This window comes from Thalassophryne amazonica, chromosome 5 (genome assembly GCF_902500255.1).
Source record: "Thalassophryne amazonica chromosome 5, fThaAma1.1, whole genome shotgun sequence".
Classification (NCBI taxonomy): domain Eukaryota; kingdom Metazoa; phylum Chordata; class Actinopteri; order Batrachoidiformes; family Batrachoididae; genus Thalassophryne; species Thalassophryne amazonica.
This window is the reverse complement of record NC_047107.1, coordinates 40301005-40321489: the sequence shown is the minus strand read 5'-3', so window position 1 is coordinate 40321489 and position 20485 is coordinate 40301005. Positions and strand designations below refer to the sequence as shown.

Here is a 20485-nt window from a genome sequence, read left to right as displayed (position 1 = left end):
GACTCCGCACACCACTTCAATTACTGGTCCTATCTCTCAGTTGGCTGAAGGCCAGTGCATCTCTTCTATCCCTGATCCTGTTCCTGAGTTGGAGGTAGGAATCAATCTGCACACCACCTCTCTCGCTCTATTTGCTCAAAACGTAGAGGTAGCTGATGTTCAGCATATCTCTCCTTATCCTGTTCAGTCCACTGAGACAGTCAAAGGTCAGCTCATATCTTCTGGTCCTCTTCCTGAACCTGATAGCAGTGATGCCATGCATCTCTTCTGATTTTGTCCCTGAGGTTGGTGTTTTGATGGTCAAGTGGTTAAATTGGTGCGCTTGTAACCAGAGGATCCTTATTTGAATCCCATAAGACCGTAAACTCATTCAGGGCCCTCGGACAAGGTCCTTAATCCTCAAATTGTTCCTGGTGTGCAGTTGAGCCCCTTGCGAGGCAGCACCATCACATCAGTGAGTGTTTGAATGGGTGAATGTGAGGCATTCATTTAAGGTGCTTTGACCATGAAAGTGCTATATAAATGCAGTCTAGTTACCATCGTCCAATCCTGCGCTTATGTCAATCCATCAGTCTGATCTTGTTACTAAACCTGAGATGACTGAAAGTTAATTGTTCTTGTCCAGAGGTGGCTCTATCTTGTTCCTGAGTCTGAGGTAGCAACGGCACTAGACAACTCTAATGTCTGTCTAGTCCTGTCTCTGAAGCAGTTGAAAGTCAGTGCATCTGTTCTGGTCCTTGTTACTGAGGTTGATGTTCCAAAGACACGGCACATCTCCTTCAATTCTGTTCCTGAGTTTGAGGTGCTGATGACTCCATACAAGTCTTCTGCCCATCAGTCCGTACGTAATATCAAGTTTGAAGTGGTGGATATATCACAGACCTCTCCTGACCCTGTTCCTGATCCTCTGGTGGCTGGGTGTAGCCCAATGTCCACACTTCCAATGTGACAGCGGCATATGCTGTTCCTAGATGAGCGACAAGGTGTCACCATCTTATTCAGCCCCAGAAGCATCCTCCAGATAACCACTGTCTGCTATTGTCTCAGAAGCCTCCTCAAGACGGCCGTCACAGTCACTTCTCATCAGATGTCTCTGATCTACTTTGGTCTTCTGGTCACCCTCCATCTCTGCTCTGCTCCTGTCTCCTGGTCACCCTCAAGATGTTTCTGCTCTGTTGCAGTCTTCTGGTTTTCCTCCAGGTATCCCTATTCCAATGTGGTTTTACAATTGCTGTCCATACATCTCTGCACTGCTGCCATCTCCCAATCAGCCTATGTATCTCCACCTTGCTGCAGCCTCCCAGTCACCTTTCAGATGTCTGTGCTCTGATCTGGCCTCCCGGCCACCATCCAGTCATAGATCTGACAGCACCTTAGAGAATATGTCTTAATCTGACTTCATGGCTGTTTCTTTTGTCTGTTTGTTCCTGGCAAACCTTGCGAGTCCCAAGTCTGTTGGCATATATAAGGTTGTCCTTTAGAGGGGTCATACTGTCAGGGCTCATTATTGTCTAGCTGTTGTTAGTTCCCTGTCTCTAGATGGAGTTTTGGCTTTTTTCCTGTCTGTTTCTGGTTGCATGCACTTGAGTGCCACTTTAGTTCTGATGACTCCATCTGTGTCTGTGTGAGTTGGTGGGACACTTCACTCTGTTCTGATTTCTGTTCACACACCAGTGTTCATTCAGTAATCACACACCTGTCTTATGTTCTGTTATCACTAGTCACAGTAGATTTGACCTCGCTGTTCACCTACGGCCTTATATTCTACCCTGTACAAAGCAGTGCACAGCACAATGAAGGTGTCATTCCAGTCGCATTTATTTACATGCCAGGCACCCACATTCTGACACTCACACACTTCTGTGTGCCAATGGGTGTGCTAGACTTAAAATGAGGTGACAAATGAGGTCAAACCCAGTGCTGGTGGGTTGCTATCTTGATGAAGAAAACAATTAAACTATAGATCACCAAAAGCACAGAGTTGTGGTACTGATATGGCACAATATACAGATGTGGCTTCCATAAGATGGTTCATCATGTAAACTGTGTGTACTCACAACAAAACTGAATTGAAAGCAACCACACAACAACAAAAAAGTAAATTTGAAAAATACAAAACTTCACCTGTACTGCATCAATGCTTTGCCTCAGGAAGCCTTGGTGGCTGCTCTCATCTTATACAGTTCTATGCTTTGCATGCACATCCCTTAACTCAACAGAAAACCTATCACTTGAAACTGACATCAAAATTACAATGAGCCAGTTGCTGGTGAACCCTGGCTCATCAAATGATGGATAAAAATATATTTGGTTAAAATCAGTGAAACACACACCTCTTTTTGCCTTTACTATGCCCTCAGATTACAGGCCTTGTGAATTGCATAGTAGCATTGGACATTCCCAAAATGCACATTCACTATGTACTTTAGACTGTGCACTACAAACCGTGAAGCTATCGCCCTTAGTTTTTGTCAGTTTGTTGATGATTTTCATCCCACTGTTGGGGCCTGTCTGTCCGGGATGCACATCTGTTTGTCGTTTTTGTCTGCAGTTTGCCTTAGTCTGTTCCACTACCTGCTCTCATTATACTATGGCTGTATGCTCATGCTTTTCTCCAGTGTCCGTCTGTCATCTCTGTCTCTCTTTCAACCAGATGTGACAGATGGCTCCTCTACAGAATCTGGTTCTGCTTGTGTTTGTTTGCTGTTAACACTTAGAAGACCAAGGACTGGTCAAATGACCAATCTACCTCTAAAGGCCCACAGGATGGTCAAATGACCAAGATCCCCTGTGGAGAGCTACTTCTGTTATGTAAACAAGGAAGTCTCAGGACACCTCAGGGGAGGGGCTGACTTGGCTAGCCACATTCTTGTGTTTGCATATTTAATGTCTGAAAGGGCTGCTGATTTGTGCTTAGGTGGATAAATAACTTTACCCAGGGGGGAGAGATGAAATTTTGTTTTCTGAACTGTATTGAAATGTACCAAAAAGCACACCAAAAGAAAACTTTGTTTTCTGAATTGTACTGAAATGTACCAAAAAATACACCAAAAGAAAACTTTGTTTTCTGAATTGTATTGAAATGTACCAAAAAGCACACCAAAAGAAAACTTTTGTTTTCTGAGTTGTATTGAAATGTACCAAAAAACACACCAAAAGAAAACTTTTGTTTTCTGAATTGTATTGAAATGTACCAAAAAGCACACCAAAAGAAAACTTTGTTTTCTGAATTGTATTGAAATGTACCAAAAAACACACCAAAAGAAAACTTTTGTTTTCTGAATTGTATTGAAATGTACTAAAAAACACACCAAAAGAAAACATTGTTTTCTGGATTTTATTGAAATGTACCAAAATGTACCAAAAAACACACCAAAAGAAAACTTTGTTTTCTGGATTTTATTGAAATGTACCAAAATGTACCAAAAAACACACCAGAAAACCAAAATAATATACAATAGGTACAGGTTACAGTCACTCACAATGACTAACAGTCCCCACACTGCCATGGAAGGTCTTTTCTGCATTTGCCACAAGTATACCTGTCGCATTTCAATACAATTCAGAAAACAAAATTTCATCTCTCCCCCAGGGTAAAGTTATTTATCCACCTAAGCACAAATCAGCAGCCCTTTCAGCTAAGCAGGCACTTCTTCTTCTTCTTCGTCTTTCGGCTGTTCCCGTTAGGGGTCGCCACAGCAGATCAATCATTCCATCTCACCCTGACCTCTGTATCTTCCTCTGTCACACCAACCACCTGCATGTCCTCCCTCAGCACATCCACAGACCTCCTCTTTGTCCTCCCTCTTCTCCTCCTGCCTGGTGGATCCATCCTCAGCATCCTTCTCCCTATATACCCTGGGTCCCTCCTCTGCACATGTCCAAACCATCTCAATCTTGCCTCTCTGACTTTGTCTCCAAACCGTCCCACCTGAGCTGTCCCTCTGATATGTTCATTCCTAACCTTGTCCATTCTTGTCACTCCCAAAGAGAATCTCAACATCTTCAGCTCTGCCACCTCCAGCTCTGCCTCCTGTCTTTTTGTTAGTGCCACCATCTCTAAACCGTACAACATAGCTGGTCTCACTATTGTTTTGTAAACTTTCCCCTTCTCTCTTGCTGATATTCTTCGGTCACAAATCACTCCTGCCACCTTTCTCCACCCACTCCACCCTGCCTGCACTCTCTTCTTCACCTCTCTACCACACTCTCTATTACTTTGAACAGCTGACCTCAAATATTTAAACTCATCTACTTTCACCACTTCTACTCCTTGTAACTGCACTATTCCACTGGGCTCCCTCTCATTCACACACATGGACTCAGTCTTGCTTCTACTGACTTTCATTCCCCTTCTCTCCAAAGCATATCTCCACTTCTCCAGACTAGACTCAACTTGCTCTCTACTCTCACTACAGAACACAATGTCATCTGCAAACATCATAGTCCATGGGGACTCCTGTCTGATCTCATCCATCAACCTGTCAATCACCACTACAAACAAGAAAGGACTCAGAGCTGATCCTTGATGTAATCCCACCTCCACCTTGAATGAGTCTGTCATTCCGACTGCGCATCTCATGCAAACACAAGAATGTGGCTAGCCAAGTCAGCCCCTCCCCTGATGTGTTCTGAGACTTCCTTGTTTACATAACAGAAGTAGCTCTCCACGGGGGATCTTGGGGTCATTTGACTCTCCGTGGACTTTACAGGTAGAAGATAAAAGCTTGGACCTCCCAGTTTTAAAAGGGAGTTTGTCCTCGCCACTGCCACTTGAAGTGGAATGATGGATCTCTGTAAATATACTATAATACAGACTATCGAGTCTACCTGCTCTATATGTAAAGTACTTTGACATATATTTTGTAAATTGGTTTAAGAAATAACATTTATTTTATTTTATTCCAAATGGAAAATTTGTTTGAGATATGATTCTTAGTTCAATTAGCAAGCAGTAAACAGGCCACATATATAAAGCCCTTCATAATAATGCCTCACAGTCACCCAGACAGCTGCATACATACTATACACTGCTTCACTGGAACCATTATATACAGTAGTGTTCAGAATAATAGTAGTGCTATGTGACTAAAAAGATGAATCCAGGTTTTGAGTATATTTCTTACTGTTACATGGGAAACAAGGTACCAGTAGATTCTCACAAATCAAACAAGACCAAGCATTCATGATATGCACACTCTTAAGGCTATGAAATTGGGCTATTAGTAAAAAAAAAAAGTAGAAAAGGGGGTGTTCACAATAATAGTAGTGTGGCATTCAGTCAGTGAGTTCGTCAATTTTGTGGAACAAACAGGTGTGAATCAGGTGTCCCCTATTTAAGGATGAAGCCAGCACCTGTTGAACATGCTTTTCTCTTTGAAAGCCTGAGGAAAATGGGACGTTCAAGACATTGTTCAGAAGAACAGTGTAGTTTGATTAAAAAGTTGATTGGAGAGGGGAAAACTTATACGCAGGTGCAAAAAATTATAGGCTGTTCATCTACAATGATCTCCAATGATTTAAAATGGACAAAAAAAAAAAAAAAAACAGACGCGTGGAAGAAAACAGAAAACAACCATCAAAATGGATAGAATAACCAGAATGGCAAAGGCTCACCCACTGATCAGCTCCAGGATGATCAAAGACAGTCTGGAGTTACCTGTAAGTGCTGTGACAGTTAGAAGACGCCTGTGTGAAGCTAATTTATTTGCAAGAATCCCCCGAAAAGTCCCTCTGTTAAATAAAAGACATATGCAGAAGAGGTTACAATTTGCCAAAGAACACATCAACTGGCCTAAAGAGAAATGGAGGAATATTTTGTGGACTGATGAGAGTAAAATTGTTCTTTTTGGGTCCAAGAGCCGCAGACAGTTTGTGAGACGACCCCCAAACTCTGAATTCAAGCCACAGTTCACAGTGAAGACAGTGAAGCATGGTGGTGCAAGCATCATGATATGGGCATGTTAGTATGGTGTTAGGCCTATATATCACATACCAGGTATCATGGATCAGTTTGGATATGTCAAAATACTTGAAGAGGTCATGTTGCCTTATGCTGAAGAGGACATGCCCTTGAAATGGGTGTTTCAACAAGACAATGGAGCACACTAGCAAACGAGCAAAATCTTGGTTCCAAACCAACAAAATTAATGACTCGCAGATGAGAAGAAACCATGAAAAACTGTGGTTATACAACTAAATACTAGTTTAGTGATTCACAGGATTGCTAAAAAAGCAGTTTGAACATAATAGTTTTGAGTTTGTAGCGTCAACAGCAGATGCTACTATTATTGTGAACACCCCCTTTTCTACTTTTTTTACTAATAGCCCAATTTCATAGCCTTAAGAGTGTGCATATCATGAATGCTTGGTCTTGTTGGATTTGTGAGAATCTACTGAATCTACTGGTACCTTGTTTCCCATGTAACAATAAGAAATATACTCAAAACCTGGATTAATCCTTTTAGTCACTTAGCACTACTATTATTCTGAACACTACTGTACCAACCAGAGCAGGGCCACAGTTGATAAGGATTTTGGCTTGCAATATGGCAGCAGGGTGGATTAGCAGAATGCACTGTTACCTCACAGCAACAAGGTCCTGAGATCACGTTCCACCTGGTCCTTTCTATGTGGAGTTTCCATATTTGCCCCATGTCTACATGGGTTTCCTCCAGGTACACCAGTTTGCTCCCATGGTCAAAAACATGCTTATTTAGGGTGTGCTCCTTTCTCTGCCCCTGACCAAGGCAGTGTCTCTACATCTGGAGTTGATCTCAGGGTGCCAGACTGTGGCTGCCCACTACTCCCAGTGGTTGGATTATGTCTAACTGTAACTAGGATGGGTTAAATGCAGAGGGCAAATTTCATTTTATGTATTCATATATGTACAATGAAAATAAAGGCCCCTTCTTCTTTATATGTAGACCAGAGTTTGAGTCCCAGTCACACTACTTGTCTGTATCCTTGAACAAGACACTTCATTTGCACTGCCTCAGTTCTCCTAGCTCTAAATGGGTACCATGCCTCCATTATACCCCATGGCGTTCTGTCCAGAGGGAGTAATAGACTCTCATCTACTTCATGCAATGGAACCCGAAGGTCAGCACGAACACCAACGGGCCTCAGAGCCTATATAGGATTTCATGTTCCACAGCAGTATAACCAGTATATTGTATGCTATATAAATACTACAAATGTGTACTGCATCAATTCAGTACATACATTTTTTAAAGAAACAACAGTCCACCTTGCCATAATGGTGTCCTCAGTCCATTACTTCACTTTATCAGTAAATGGTTCAATAAGGTGACTTCAATGGGTTGTGTGTCTATAGAGCACAAAGATATTTTGTTGAAATATCTACAGTAAAACAAAGTATTGTCAAATTGAAATCAGATGTTCTCTATCAAACACAGGTGGCCCAACAGTGGAGATCTTACTGCCTTCTCCAGGTGCACCATAGTCTGTCTTTCATCCGTGTGCCCTTTCATATCCCATTCATACTGATAGCAGTGCAGCTACAGCATGAATTTGTATAATGCTCATAAACTTCCTACAGTGTTGGCTGTAAAACCAAAGGCTACATCAGAGAGATATACTGCGCCAGCACCACTGAAGTGCACAGAAATCGCCAGGGATGCCTAACAAATGTCTGACCTTACACCTGTGGAAAAAAGAAGAAAGTGGCACAAAAAATGATATAGGGTTTCAAATGCAAGGTGAGAGAATTGTTTTTGGGACCTCATCTTATTTTTCAAACTTGCGTGGATTTCAGCCTTTATTGTACATGTTACAGTATTGACCAGCATATTGATTTTAAGCAGCCTGCTACAGTGTGATGAAACATCAGTGTAGAAGAGGAGAAATAGTGATATTGCCATTGTAATCTGTGAAAGTTAACTCTGAACATTTGAAATAGAGTTGGGTGCAGAGGGGGTATCCAGTATCCAAAATTGTAATACAATGAATTGGTACATCCCAATAATAAAACTAATTACCCTATGAGGATAAATAATGATTGGATGCCACTGAGAATTTCACTTTGGCTTATTCAATCTGTTTCATTCTCACTCCTGTAACCCCTCCTTTGCTCCCTCTCCATGCAAATATTTTCCTTCAATCACCCTAATTTATGCTGCAATAATTACTACTCACCCCAGTTATAAAAAATCAACACCAAAAAGAGCTCAAAATTGCACAGACGTTCAGCTTATGCTCTATATCAAGGAGTTGGAAAGTAACTGCAGTTACCATGTGAAAATATGAATGTCATGCGGTGAGGTGGTAGCGTATTCATTCATTCATTTTCTACCACTTATCCAGGTCTGGGTCACAATGGCAATACACCAAGAAGCTCATTCCAAACTTCCCTATCCTCAGCCAAGTCTTCTAACTTTTCCCGGGTGAATACAACCCCAATTCCAATGAAGGTGGGACATTGTATAAAATGTAAATACAGAATACAATGATTTGCAATTCCTCTTCAGCCTATATTCAATTGAATACACTACAAAGACAGATATTTAATGTTCAAACTGATAAACTTTATTGTTTTTGTGCAAATATTTGCTCATTTTGAAATGGATACCTGCAACACGTTTCAAAAAAGCTGGGACAGTGGTATGTTTACTACTGTGTTACATCACCTTTCCTTCTAACAACACTCAATGGGCCTCATGTATCAACGTTGCGTATGGCGATATTTGAGCGTATATGGGGTGTACGCCAAAACGGCTGCGCTACTTGGCATTTATCAATGTGGTCGTTGGCGTACGCTGCGCTGAAAATATACACCAGGTCGAGAGGTGGTGTAAGTTATACACCAAAATGAACCAGCGCTGGAATCCACATAAAAATGAAGATGATCAACATGATAAACAGTGCCATTATACAAATCAATGCATATGTTACATAAATAACACTTTCCTGATTATACTACATAAAAATCAATACAAATCCCGCCTTTGCGGGATTGTTATGGAGCACGATCCGTGGCCACAGCGCTGACTGCACTTCATGTGGTGTGATCGTTTTAGACAATGAAATTGACAATAACAACTGTAGTTCCGCCATTCCCTTAATTCGCCCGTGCTGCAACCAGGTTTTGTCGTCTCCATTCGGTTGTCACAATAAAATAAATACAGAAATACATTTAAAAAATAAAGAAATCTGACAGATTAGGCGTGTCTTATTAACTGAGCGAGCAAATATCCACATTCACATTGACATGTGAAAAGAGAATACAGTGGTCCCTCGCTATAACGCCGTTCACCTGTCGTGGCCTCGGAGTCTCGCGGAGTATTTAGTCCAATTTTGCATGGCTTTTTTTTTTTTTTACAGTGTTCTGTGTTCTGCGTATCTGTTTATAAGAATCTTGTTGCCCAGAAGAGAAAAGAGCGCCAACAACTACTCATAACTGTGTTTGTCACACGGAAACACACACCTGCTGCAGCCAGATGTGAGTGGGAAAAGGCACAGCGCCAGGACGCAGAGGAGCGATCTGTGACATACTGGTCAGTCACTATTAATAATTTCTTCTGTGTCCGACCTCACACGGGTCAGTTTAGGGCTGGGTGTAACATTCTAAACCCATGAAAGACTGTACCATGAATTAAAAATCCATTATCTATCCAGTATTACATAGTAGAGGACAGTTTCTTTACCTGACAATGTGTAAAAATGTTGCCATACATGTGCGCTGTCCAGGTATGGTTGAAGGGCCTCAGTCAGGGCTTTTGGAACACTGTTCAGATGACTGAAAACATTGAACAATGCAATTATGAAGTCATCATCTCCCTTTAAAAGTTCTGTAGACATTTCTAAATTGCTCTCCTTGCAATAACCTGAGAAACAGAAAGAAAAAAAAACAAAACACAATCACTGGTAAGAAATGTCAATGCACAGTACAAGCATACAATCTTAATTTTCAGTATGACTTGATTGAAACAGAAACAAAAATACTTTAACTTATGCATGTAAAATTTATAGAGGTAACCAACAGAAGAAATAACATCGGATAAACAGGCATTTTTGATATATGCACACACGCGCACACACACACACACACAAAGTTGGAAAATGTCAAGGCTGCCCAAACCTGACACATGTTAACAAAAGGGGGGAACAAAAGGCATTGTGGAATAGACGAGGAAGAAAAACCAACATTTGCTTTAGATGGGAGGAAAAAAGACTAGAAAAACAGAACGAGATTTCAAAGCCCCTGGCTGTGGGATCCAGAGCACATGGAGACAGGAAGTGAAAAGGAAGAGGTTTTGACAGGGTGTCCTTGTGGGGGTTGCTGTCGGAGCCCAGGATTGAGGGCGGACGTGTGTGTATATGTGTAAAATCGTGTGTGACCCATATGGGTATCTATATATGTGTTTTGTGTGCTTACAAGTGTGCATGTGAGTGTTAAGTTGACAAGGGTTGTTGAGGAGAGGCCCATTGCTCCAGAGGTGGCAGACATCCAGCGGTCTGTCAGTCTGCTGTGTGGGAGATGACAGTGATTTGAATAGGCGCGTGCATGCAACGCAACAGTCAATGAGGGGGCGCTGTGATGGAGGGCAGCATGGCTTCCTTTCTGACTAATGCTGGACTATTTTAAAATGACAGGCCTAAATTATGTGCTGCATTACAGGGCCAGTAATATCAGCCAGCTTAATAACAGACAGGTAGGACACACTGCCACCACTCAAAGTCTGGATAAGAACTGATCTCATCATTCTCTATATCTCACTCTTCCTATTTTACAATCACGCATCTGCAACATACATGCAGAAATGGTCAAACACCTTGACCTACAATCATCCTATTAGGCGGTATTACAGCGTTATGCCGACATCTTGTTCAGTGCCAATCTGGTAATTGGTCCTCACAGAGAAGATGCTCTGGATATCACTGCTGTGGTTGCAATGGCTCAAAGAAACAAAGATGGCTAACATTAATTTCCACTTGGGTTGCTGGAGAGCATGACAGGTTAACTAGGTATGCTTTAATAATGATCCTATTATAGAACAGCAGATGACTTCAGAAAAACAGACGACAGTGTCTTGGCGCATCTCAGTAGAGTTTCCTCCACTGCTGCAGAACACAATCATTCCAGTGTGTTTGTGTTTCCATGTCAGTTTTTCTGTTGCTTGTGCTATTGTTCCTCCCTCTCTGCCTTTAAGCCTATCCAGACTTGATACATATCCAATGCATACACCTGTTTATCTTCCGGACGACCAGTCAACCAGTCACTTGGGCCCTCCTTACAAACCTCTATAATTGGAAGCAGACATACTGATAGTCATAAAAGGCTGCAAGTGTGTGTACATGGGTGTGCATGCATGCCAGAAAAAAAAAAAGAGATTTTAGTGATTTAAAATGAGTTGTGTAACTATGTTGTTGCAAAAGTGCATGAGCAGTTTAGCATGGCAAATATATGTATATTTGTGTTCAAACTAGTACTCAGTCTGTCAGTAATTTAGTTGTTAGCAAGCTCTCTAATAAGATACCGGGCTTTGAAAACAAGCAAATCTGCTGCATTGCAACAAATGTCACAGAGCAATAATGTGGTTGACAGGGTGCTTTTGTAAAATAAACTTTACATATAAGAAATGAACCAAAATTTGTGAAGCATCTAACATCCCTGGGTCTTAGGGAAACATATTATTATTATTGTTGTTGTTGTTATTATTCATTTTAGTAGTGTGTAACTCTTGTACATATTGAGGATGTGCTCAAGATAATTATTGAAATAGGAGATTCTTTTTATGATGCTAAGTTAATGCATGCAGGCCTGTGGAACAAAAAGTACAATTACAATGGTCTGCAAAGTTTTAGAAGCTATTTGCTTCAGAAATAAAATGTGGTATTTATTATAAATTTTAACATGCTGTATTCAAATGTCAATAAAAATGTCTGATTGGCTACTGTTTCCAAGACATTTAAATTTATTACATTTTATGTTTACATAATTCTATGGTAGCATTTCTTGATGAATCATAAACATAGGTCTTTTAATGTTTCTCTGATTGTTGATAATATTTCACCTGCTCTCTTTTTGTAAAACATTAAAAATCAGCAAAAGGGTTATATATTAACCCTTAGTCACACAGAACGAACATATCTTAAAAAGTAGAGCCAATCAATTTCAAACACCATTTACATTTTCAGTGGCCCAATAGCATTTGACTATATTTATTGGGCTGTAGACCAGCGTTATCAGTATGACCTTGAGCTTTGACTGGAATGTCATTTTTTTTAAACTGCCTAAACACAAGCATTTTTGAAAAGTAGAAATGTATTTTTTGGAGCAGTGATGTCATCTTGTGGCTACTGATAAAGAAAACCATAGCCAAAAATTGCAATATGATCTCAAGCTTCAACAGAGTTCTAATCCAACCAAAGAAGAAGATAGAGCAGTAACGTTCACTCTGACTTAGGGGTGACCAGTAGGGTGGTTCAAAAAAATGAGTTGGAAATTCATTACTCTCACCCCTTCATTTTATGATGCTTTGGGAAAAAAGAAAGCCTGCCAAATATTTTTGTCATACATTAATATTTAGAGGTAACACATCATAGCTGAAGGTTGTAAATATATCAATTATCGCTGCCCGAGTGCCCGTGCAATAGGTTATCCATTATCCAGTATCTAATCACATCACTTATAAAGAGGATAGAAGTTAACCACCTGAGTGTAACTAAAGTATAATTTTATACTCAATTTAAAACTATACCTGGGTTTAAATATTTCTCACAAACAACATACTTTCAAAAATGTTATTTTAGGCTACAAGCTGAAAATTTTGCTTCAATTCACAGCTTCTTTTCTTTCAGATCTTTGGTGATGGTGAATCTAACATGAGATAAATGTAAAAAGAGACACTCGCTGACTTAACATGCTTAACCATTAACTGGAAACTTCAGTAAAACATGTCAGCTACTAGAAGTAGAACATTTGTATACCTTATTGGTTCCACCGACTGAAATAAAGGGAAACAAATTGCCCTCAAATGGGCAAATACTCAAGGTATTTTTCTTCAAACACACTGATTTGAAGAAAACTGTCCATGATGCTGCTGTGACCTCTATAGACATGGCAATTCCTTTTTGGGAGAGAGCTAGAATCCCACTGAGGGCAAAGCAGCATCTGATCACAAAGTTAGAAAAGGTGTTCGGGAAATGGAAAACATTGAAAAAGACCAAGAATCACAATACAGACAAGCAGAAGAAAGATGAAACAGTGTTTTGTGAATCTTTGGAGGACTTGTTTGACATGGCACATCAGGATGTCCTAACAATGATAAAGTTTGAAGATGACAGACAGTTCCTACTTGCTCAGCGAGTGAAAGGTAGAGGATGCATGACAGGCATAGATAAAATACAAACTGCCAAAGAACAAAGAACAGAAAAAAGGAAAGCTGCAGAAGCAAAATACAAAGAGAAACTGGAGGAGCCTGGACCATCTAATGTCTCACTACCTGACACTGTCTCCAGCCAGAGTGAAGAGAACACAGAAAGTCCAGATGAAGAATTTGTTATGTCAGTGCCACAAAATCCAGTAAAATTAAAGCTGTTGTAACACCAGGACTTGCAGCAGCATTGGATAGGACCAAAACAACAGACAGAAGTGCCACCTATATTCTGACTGAAACGGCAGCAAGTCTTGGTCATGATGCAAGCAACTTAAATATCATTATCATGTAAAGGATGTTCTCTTATGTTACACAGCTGTATAATTGGTTCTTGTGCTGATTCATACATTTTTGAATATTAAGTACTGCAAGGCATAAAGAATATTATTGTTTGGAGCTAGATCAAAATATATGTGGAAATATATAAAGCATAGACTTATTTAAATTTATCAATAATGAAACAGTATTTCATCAATAAAATGAAAATGCAATGTTTGATTGTTACAAAATCTTCGCTACCCCAGTATGTAGGTATTGTAGGAGCATGATACATGTACGAGAAGAACTGCATCTCACAATTCATGTTTTAGTGTTAACTATTTTATGGGATATGAAAAGATTTGATTTTCCAATGTATTGCCATAATTTCTGTCCTGACATATCAATATTAAACTGACAGAAATAATTTGGAAATATCTGGAAATGACCATACTATATGACAAAGTTATTGTGAACAAAATCTTTAAGGGCCGTGTGCTACCAGTAAAAATTATTAGTTTTATGAAATTGTACATGATGTGTTTTTATGTTAGGTACAACAAATTTAGAGGGTGAGACGAAGTTTTTTGAAAAAACATTTTTGACCATTTTTATGGACCACCCTAGTGACCAGTATAAACAGTGTGGAACGGGCTTTGATGTCATCAAGCTGTGCCAGCAAATCAACTGGAAAATGTAGAAAGGGAGTGGCTTGGTTGAAGGTGAGGGCTTGCATGCTTTGTTTTGCAATATAAAAATGACAGAAAGCAGTGCACATGACAAAAGACTGGTGGAGTGTCCAGTGTATGGACATGGTTCAGATTTTAAAAGTCTGACAATGAACAGAAAACAGTAATTAGCAAACTGCTGCACCACAGTGGTTGCACTGTTTTCCATTAACTCAAATAAAAAAACACATTGTGGAGTATAAAGGTTATAAAAGAATGAATACACCAAAAACCTCTAATAAATTGTTGAGCAGAGATGGCAAGAAAAAAAGGTAGCCCTGCAAATGAGGCCAGCTGTCGTTTTCACTTGTTTTTAGCCTGATTTTCATAATATTTTATAAAAGTGTTTTTCAAAGACTAAGGTTACTTGAGAAAAGGTTTGGTATTTTTCTTTCTATGTATTGCAGTTTCACACAATAAATGTTTTTACAATACCTCTGTACTAAGTATAATATGTTGTAATTGTGGCCGCCATGCAGTTCATATATCAGTGTTTCACCACTTCACAAGCATTTTTTACATACTGCGATACAAGGGGCAATTGAGAAGTTTTGAGCCTGACCCAGAAAAAGTAGGGTGTGGTTCTTCTTCTTTTGCATTCTGAGAAACCAATATTTCTCAACACTGCACCCAGTGAGTCAAAACCTCACACATTCTCAAGAAACGTTTTCTCAGAATGCAAAAAGCTGGAGAACCATGCCTTACTTTTTCTGGGTCAGGCTCAAAAGTTCTCAAATGCCCCTCGTATGTATCGTTACATTCTTTACTTCAAATTACGTCATGATACATATGACATTAAGCCAAAACCGTCCAGCCAGCCTTTCTCTGACTTCTGAAATAGCAAAAACATTGATCTGTAGACATAAAACCCTTCAGTCTAAGTCACAAAGGTCATAGCAAGGTTAACAAACCCATCCATGAAGCTGATACAGAGAATTTCTCATACAGTTTGGAGTTCATATGATAATCTTGTAGACTTGTGTCACATTCACAAGACACTGGGATGAACAGGCAGACAGAAAGGCAGTCTGGGAGTAAAAAGATGGTCAAAAACAACTGTATGATCTTCACTACAGCTATGGGAATCAGTGAAAAGAAAATGAACTACAGAATCATGCTAATAGAGTGCACACCTCCGCCACAATATGGTCTACCTGCAGCCACAATATAACCCTCTAGCACAAAGCCAGCTAGTAACCACTCACTCTGTCAGGAGGTGGTCTCCTGAAGTGAAAAGTGCCCTGAGAGAGTGCTACAACACCATAGTCCGGAATGAGCTGATCAACTTGCACGGTGAGGACACAGAGGGGCTGACACACTGTCTGACGGATTACTGCAAATGTAGTAAGACTGTCCGCGGTTACCATAACAACAAACCATGGGTAAAGTGGTACTCAACAGGAAGAAGGCCGTCTTCAGGAGCAGAGACATGGAGGTAATGAAGGCAGCAACTCTGCATGAGGGAAGTAAAGGAAAGCTAGAGGAGAAAGATGGAGCACAAGCTGAAACAAACAACATGAGGGAGGTCTGGGAAGGTGTGAAAACCATCACAGGCCATAAAACAACGACAAGAGACACAGGGGGAGACAACGAAGAGGGTGAACAAACTTAACAACTTCTTCAACTGGCTCAACCAGTCCATACCCCCACCCCCCCACCCTCTCGCTCACTGCAGACATCTCTCCTCCTTCCCTCAGTACACCTCCCCCCAGACATCACAGCAGCAGCCCCATCTTCCCTCACCTCAACCCAACCTCCTCCAAAGATCACTGTGGACCTAGCATCCTCTTTTACACTGTGGTGTGCTGGGGGGGCAGCACATCCAAGGAGGACATATCCAGGCTGGACAAACTGCTCAGGCGGGCTGGCTCTGTGGTTGGCATGAAACTGGACTCTCTGATGACAGTGGCAGAAAAGAGAACACTGGACAAACTGCTGGACATTATGGGTGAAGCCAGTCACCCTCTGCACACGTCATCAGCAACCAGAGGAGCCTCTTCAGCTACAGACTGCTCCTTCCCAAGTACAGGATCAACAGACTGAAAAACTCCTTTGTCCCTCAGGCCATCAAACTGTACAACTCCTCATTCAGGGGGAGGAGGAGTAACAGGAAGACAGAGGTTGGGAATGAGAGGAACAGTAGCAGCCAGTAAACCAGTACTGATCATTATTATCACTTTACCGGGGTGTTGCTGGGCCGGTATCGTAGATTTATGTTGACGGTATCTGGCTATACCCGCCCGCTGTGCGTAAACAAATGACGTCATAGCGCGCGCAGCCCAAGAACTGTCCGCAAAGGAAAAAAAAAAAAAAAAACTGTCCGCAGAGGGGAAAAAAAAGAACTGTCCGCAGAGGAAAAGATGAAAAGGCGAGAAGTGTGTTTTGGTCCCGATATAGATATTCCGGATGATTTTTCTCATGGATAGCACGACAATGAACAGCAGCTAAAGCAGCCAGCTTGATGAGGGAGAGCAGCTTGCGCCAGACAGCGCGAGACACGACAAAAGTGAGTCAACTTTTTATGTACGCGTTACGTGTTGTGTATCTCAGTAAAAAGTGATAATAATGCAAATAACATGCTGTTGTTGTGCGGTATGCATTTTTCTGAGTCCCTCTGTCCATGCCCAGTCGCCCAAAATGACAGCTATTCGCCCCGCCTAAAATGACAGCTATTCGCCCGAGTTAGACGAGGGCGAATAGCTGTCATTTTGGGCGACTGGGCATGGACGTCGGGCCTCTTGAAAATGCATACCGCCCTCCAAAAGCATGTTATTGTATTAGTATGTCTACTTTTTAACTTGTGTATTTGTATTTATAATTTATATTGGCAAGCTGTTTTTTTCACTTTTTATACTCTGTGTGCTTATTACTCTGTGTGCTGCTATACAATGCTGCTGGAACCTCAATTTCCCTGAGGGAGTCTTCCCAAGGGATCAATAAATTTCTATCTAATCTAAAGGATACCATCCAACATAACGCTCTCAAATACGAAACAAATTTGATCTTTTTTGACAGAGTTATGAATTTTTGAAAGTTCGTTGAATGAGACAGGGATTTTTCCCTGCCTTTGCCCTTTGACCTATGACCTTGAAAATCAGTTATTGCCTATCAGGATATGAATCTTCAGTAAAAATTTCATAATAATATATGAAAAATTGTGGGCTCCGGGCTGCTCACAAACAGACAGACAAACAAACAAATGAACAACGGCGAAAACATAACCTCATTCAACTTTGCTGGCGGAGGAAATAAAGTTAACTTTTTTTGTTCCTGGATAAGCTTTTCAGCTAACTCTGAAAACCATTAGCGGATCTACACTCAACAAAAATATAAACGCAACACTTTTGGTTTTGCTCCCATTTTGTATGAGATGAACTCAAAGATCTAAAACTTTTTCCACATACACAATATCACCATTTCCCTCAAATATTGTTCACAAACCAGTCTAAATCTGTGATAGTGAGCACTTCTCCTTTGCTGAGATAATCCATCCCACCTCACAGGTGTGCCATACCAAGATGCTGATTAGACACCATGATTAGTGCACAGGTGTGCCTTAGACTGTCCACAATAAAAGGCCACTCTGAAAGGTGCAGTTTTGTTAAATGGGGGGGGGGGATACCAGTCAGTATCTGGTGTGACCACCATTTGCCTCATGCAGTGCAACACATCTCCTTTGCATCATCCGTGAAGAGAACACCTCTCCAACGTGCCAAACGCCAGCAAATGTGAGCATTTGCCCACTCAAGTCGGTTACGACGACGAACTGGAGTCAGGTCGAGACCCCGATGAGGACGACGAGCATGCAGATGAGCTTCCCTGAGATGGTTTCTGACAGTTTGTGCAGAAATTCTTTGGTTATGCAAACCAACTGTTTCAGCAGCTGTCCGAGTGGCTGGTCTCAGACGATCTTGGAGGTGAACATGCTGGACGTGGAGGTCCTGGGCTGGTGTGGTTACACGTGGTCTGCGGTTGTGAGGCTGGTTGGATGTACTGCCAAATTCTCTGAAACGCCTTTGGAGACGGCTTATGGTAGAGACATGAACATTCAATACACGAGCAACAGCTCTGGTTGACATTCCTGCTGTCAGCATGCCAATTGCACGCTCCCTCAAATCTTGCAACATCTGTGGCATTGTGCTGTGTGATAAAACGGCACCTTTCAGAGTGGCCTTTTATTGTGGGCAGTCTAAGGCACACCTGTGCACTAATCATGGTGTCTAATCAGCATCTTGGTATGGCACACCTGTGAGGTGGGATGGATTATCTCAGCAAAGGAGAAGTGCTCACTATCACAGATTTAGACTGGTTTGTGAACAATATTTGAGGGAAATGGTGATATTGTGTATGTGGAAAAAGTTTTAGATCTTTGAGTTCATCTCATATAAAATGGGAGCAAAACCAAAATTGTTGCGTTTATATTTTTGTTGAGTATATTAGCTTTTACGAAATTTAATTCTGCTAACTTTCAGTCATCGAACATTTTTGAATAACGTTTAACGGTCAAAAACATCTGAAAAGCATACATTTGTTACTGTTAGAACTAGTCCAATAAGTGAGTCAAGAAGGATCACCCTGAAGAGACGGAGAAGCAGGATGTCAAGCCAAAGTAAATTAATTCATGAAATCATTAAAATACTTCCCATGTGTATTTTTATTTCGGAATATTTCTGATTTGTTTCACACTTTCTGAACTGTGAATAAACGTTTGAAAGGAAATGACTGTTTAATTATTTTTGTTCATTTAATTATTTATCGTCTTGATGCTAAACCTTCTTTTGGGAACCACCACGTTTACACTTCAGTTTATTAACATTTCAGATTTTAAGGTTTATTTTTCAGGATTTTAGAGCCAAAAAAAAAAAAAATCTAAGCCAAAGCCAAATTCATATAACAAAAGTTAGCAGTTAGTAATAGCTTTGAATGATTGAATGATTTAGACTTTATGTCTTTAGTATTGACAGAGCTAACTTATTCCGTTACCAGATAAGCACTTATCGAAGCCAACTTCCAGGTTAACTGTGTCAAGCTCATTTTGAAACTTAAAACATGTACTGCAATATGCCGCACTGAGCCAGCTGTTAGTTCCCAGATTGTCCACACAAGTTACAGTATCTGAGGAAGTTACGCATGAAATGGTATTTATTTTATGTATCATACAGCACCAGTAAGAATCCCAGAGCAAGTATAAGGGAGTGTGCAGGTCTGTTGGCATATAAGAATATTCAGTCAATCTGTTCCTTGTGTCCGTCTGCTTCCTGGTTAATTAGCCCGTCATTGTGATAACACGCGAGAGTCAGCGCTTCCAGCGTTGATTTACGGCAGCATGTGGGGAGAAGCATTGCAGAGTCTCTGAGCCCGACTCGGGCCAAGTGAGCGAACAAGACAGTGCGAGTTGTTATTAATGAGGTCGCTATAATGTGAATTAATGTGCAAGTGCACAACAGTCTTTAAAGGTTAGACTGTTGCCAGTGCAGTGGAGAGAAGAACGAAGAGAAAATCTTTAAAGGTCAGCGTGTGTGCTCCGCCTGGGCCTGTTGAGTGTTTATTACTGCGCTCTATTGATTTAGTGATGATGATGACCAAGGTGAAAATGATGATGATGGCAAAGATGCTGATGATAACTTCATAAAATGGATAGAGCTCATCTCGGCTCGCTATAACTCGCTTAGGACCTCCGAGCACCATAATTAGGACATTGATAAACACTTTCTCACTCACGGCCCTGTGGGACTGACTCTGTGGTTCCATTATATATATAACAAAAAGATTAAAAAAGGGAAATATAACATGCTTGATTTCTTTTCTTTTTTTTTTTGTCTTGTTATAGGGGAAAGAATGCATTTTTAAAAAATAACTTGGTCTTGGGAATTGTTTTTTTTTTTTAGGTTATATACATTTTGTGAGGAAAAAGCATATTTGTGCAAGTAATAATAGGTGGAAGTTGAAGTAAGTCTAATACAGGCCCGAAGGCTCATTGGTGCTGGGGTTATCCCCAGATACTATAGTGTGAAGCGGATGAGAGTCTATTAACTACCCCTGGAGGGAATGCCAGTCCAACACAGGTTCAAAGCCAGTACCCATATACAGCTGAGTGGA

The 20485-nt window shown here is 40.7% G+C and overlaps 1 protein-coding gene and 1 long non-coding RNA gene across 5 annotated transcripts in view; one reads left to right on the top strand and one right to left on the bottom strand.

Annotated features, from left to right (window-relative positions):
- LOC117510360 overlaps positions 1 to 20485 on the top strand; it is a 903074-nt gene that overhangs the window by 533120 nt on the left and 349469 nt on the right. The window lies entirely within an intron of this gene.
- kiaa0825 (KIAA0825 ortholog) overlaps positions 1 to 20485 on the bottom strand; it is a 429491-nt gene that overhangs the window by 276687 nt on the left and 132319 nt on the right. For all 4 annotated transcript variants that reach the window (XM_034170047.1, XM_034170048.1, XM_034170046.1 and 1 more), the window contains one exon: positions 9666 to 9845. In XM_034170047.1, coding sequence (XP_034025938.1) covers positions 9666 to 9845 — 180 coding nt within the window. The remainder of the gene's footprint in view (positions 1 to 9665; positions 9846 to 20485) is intronic.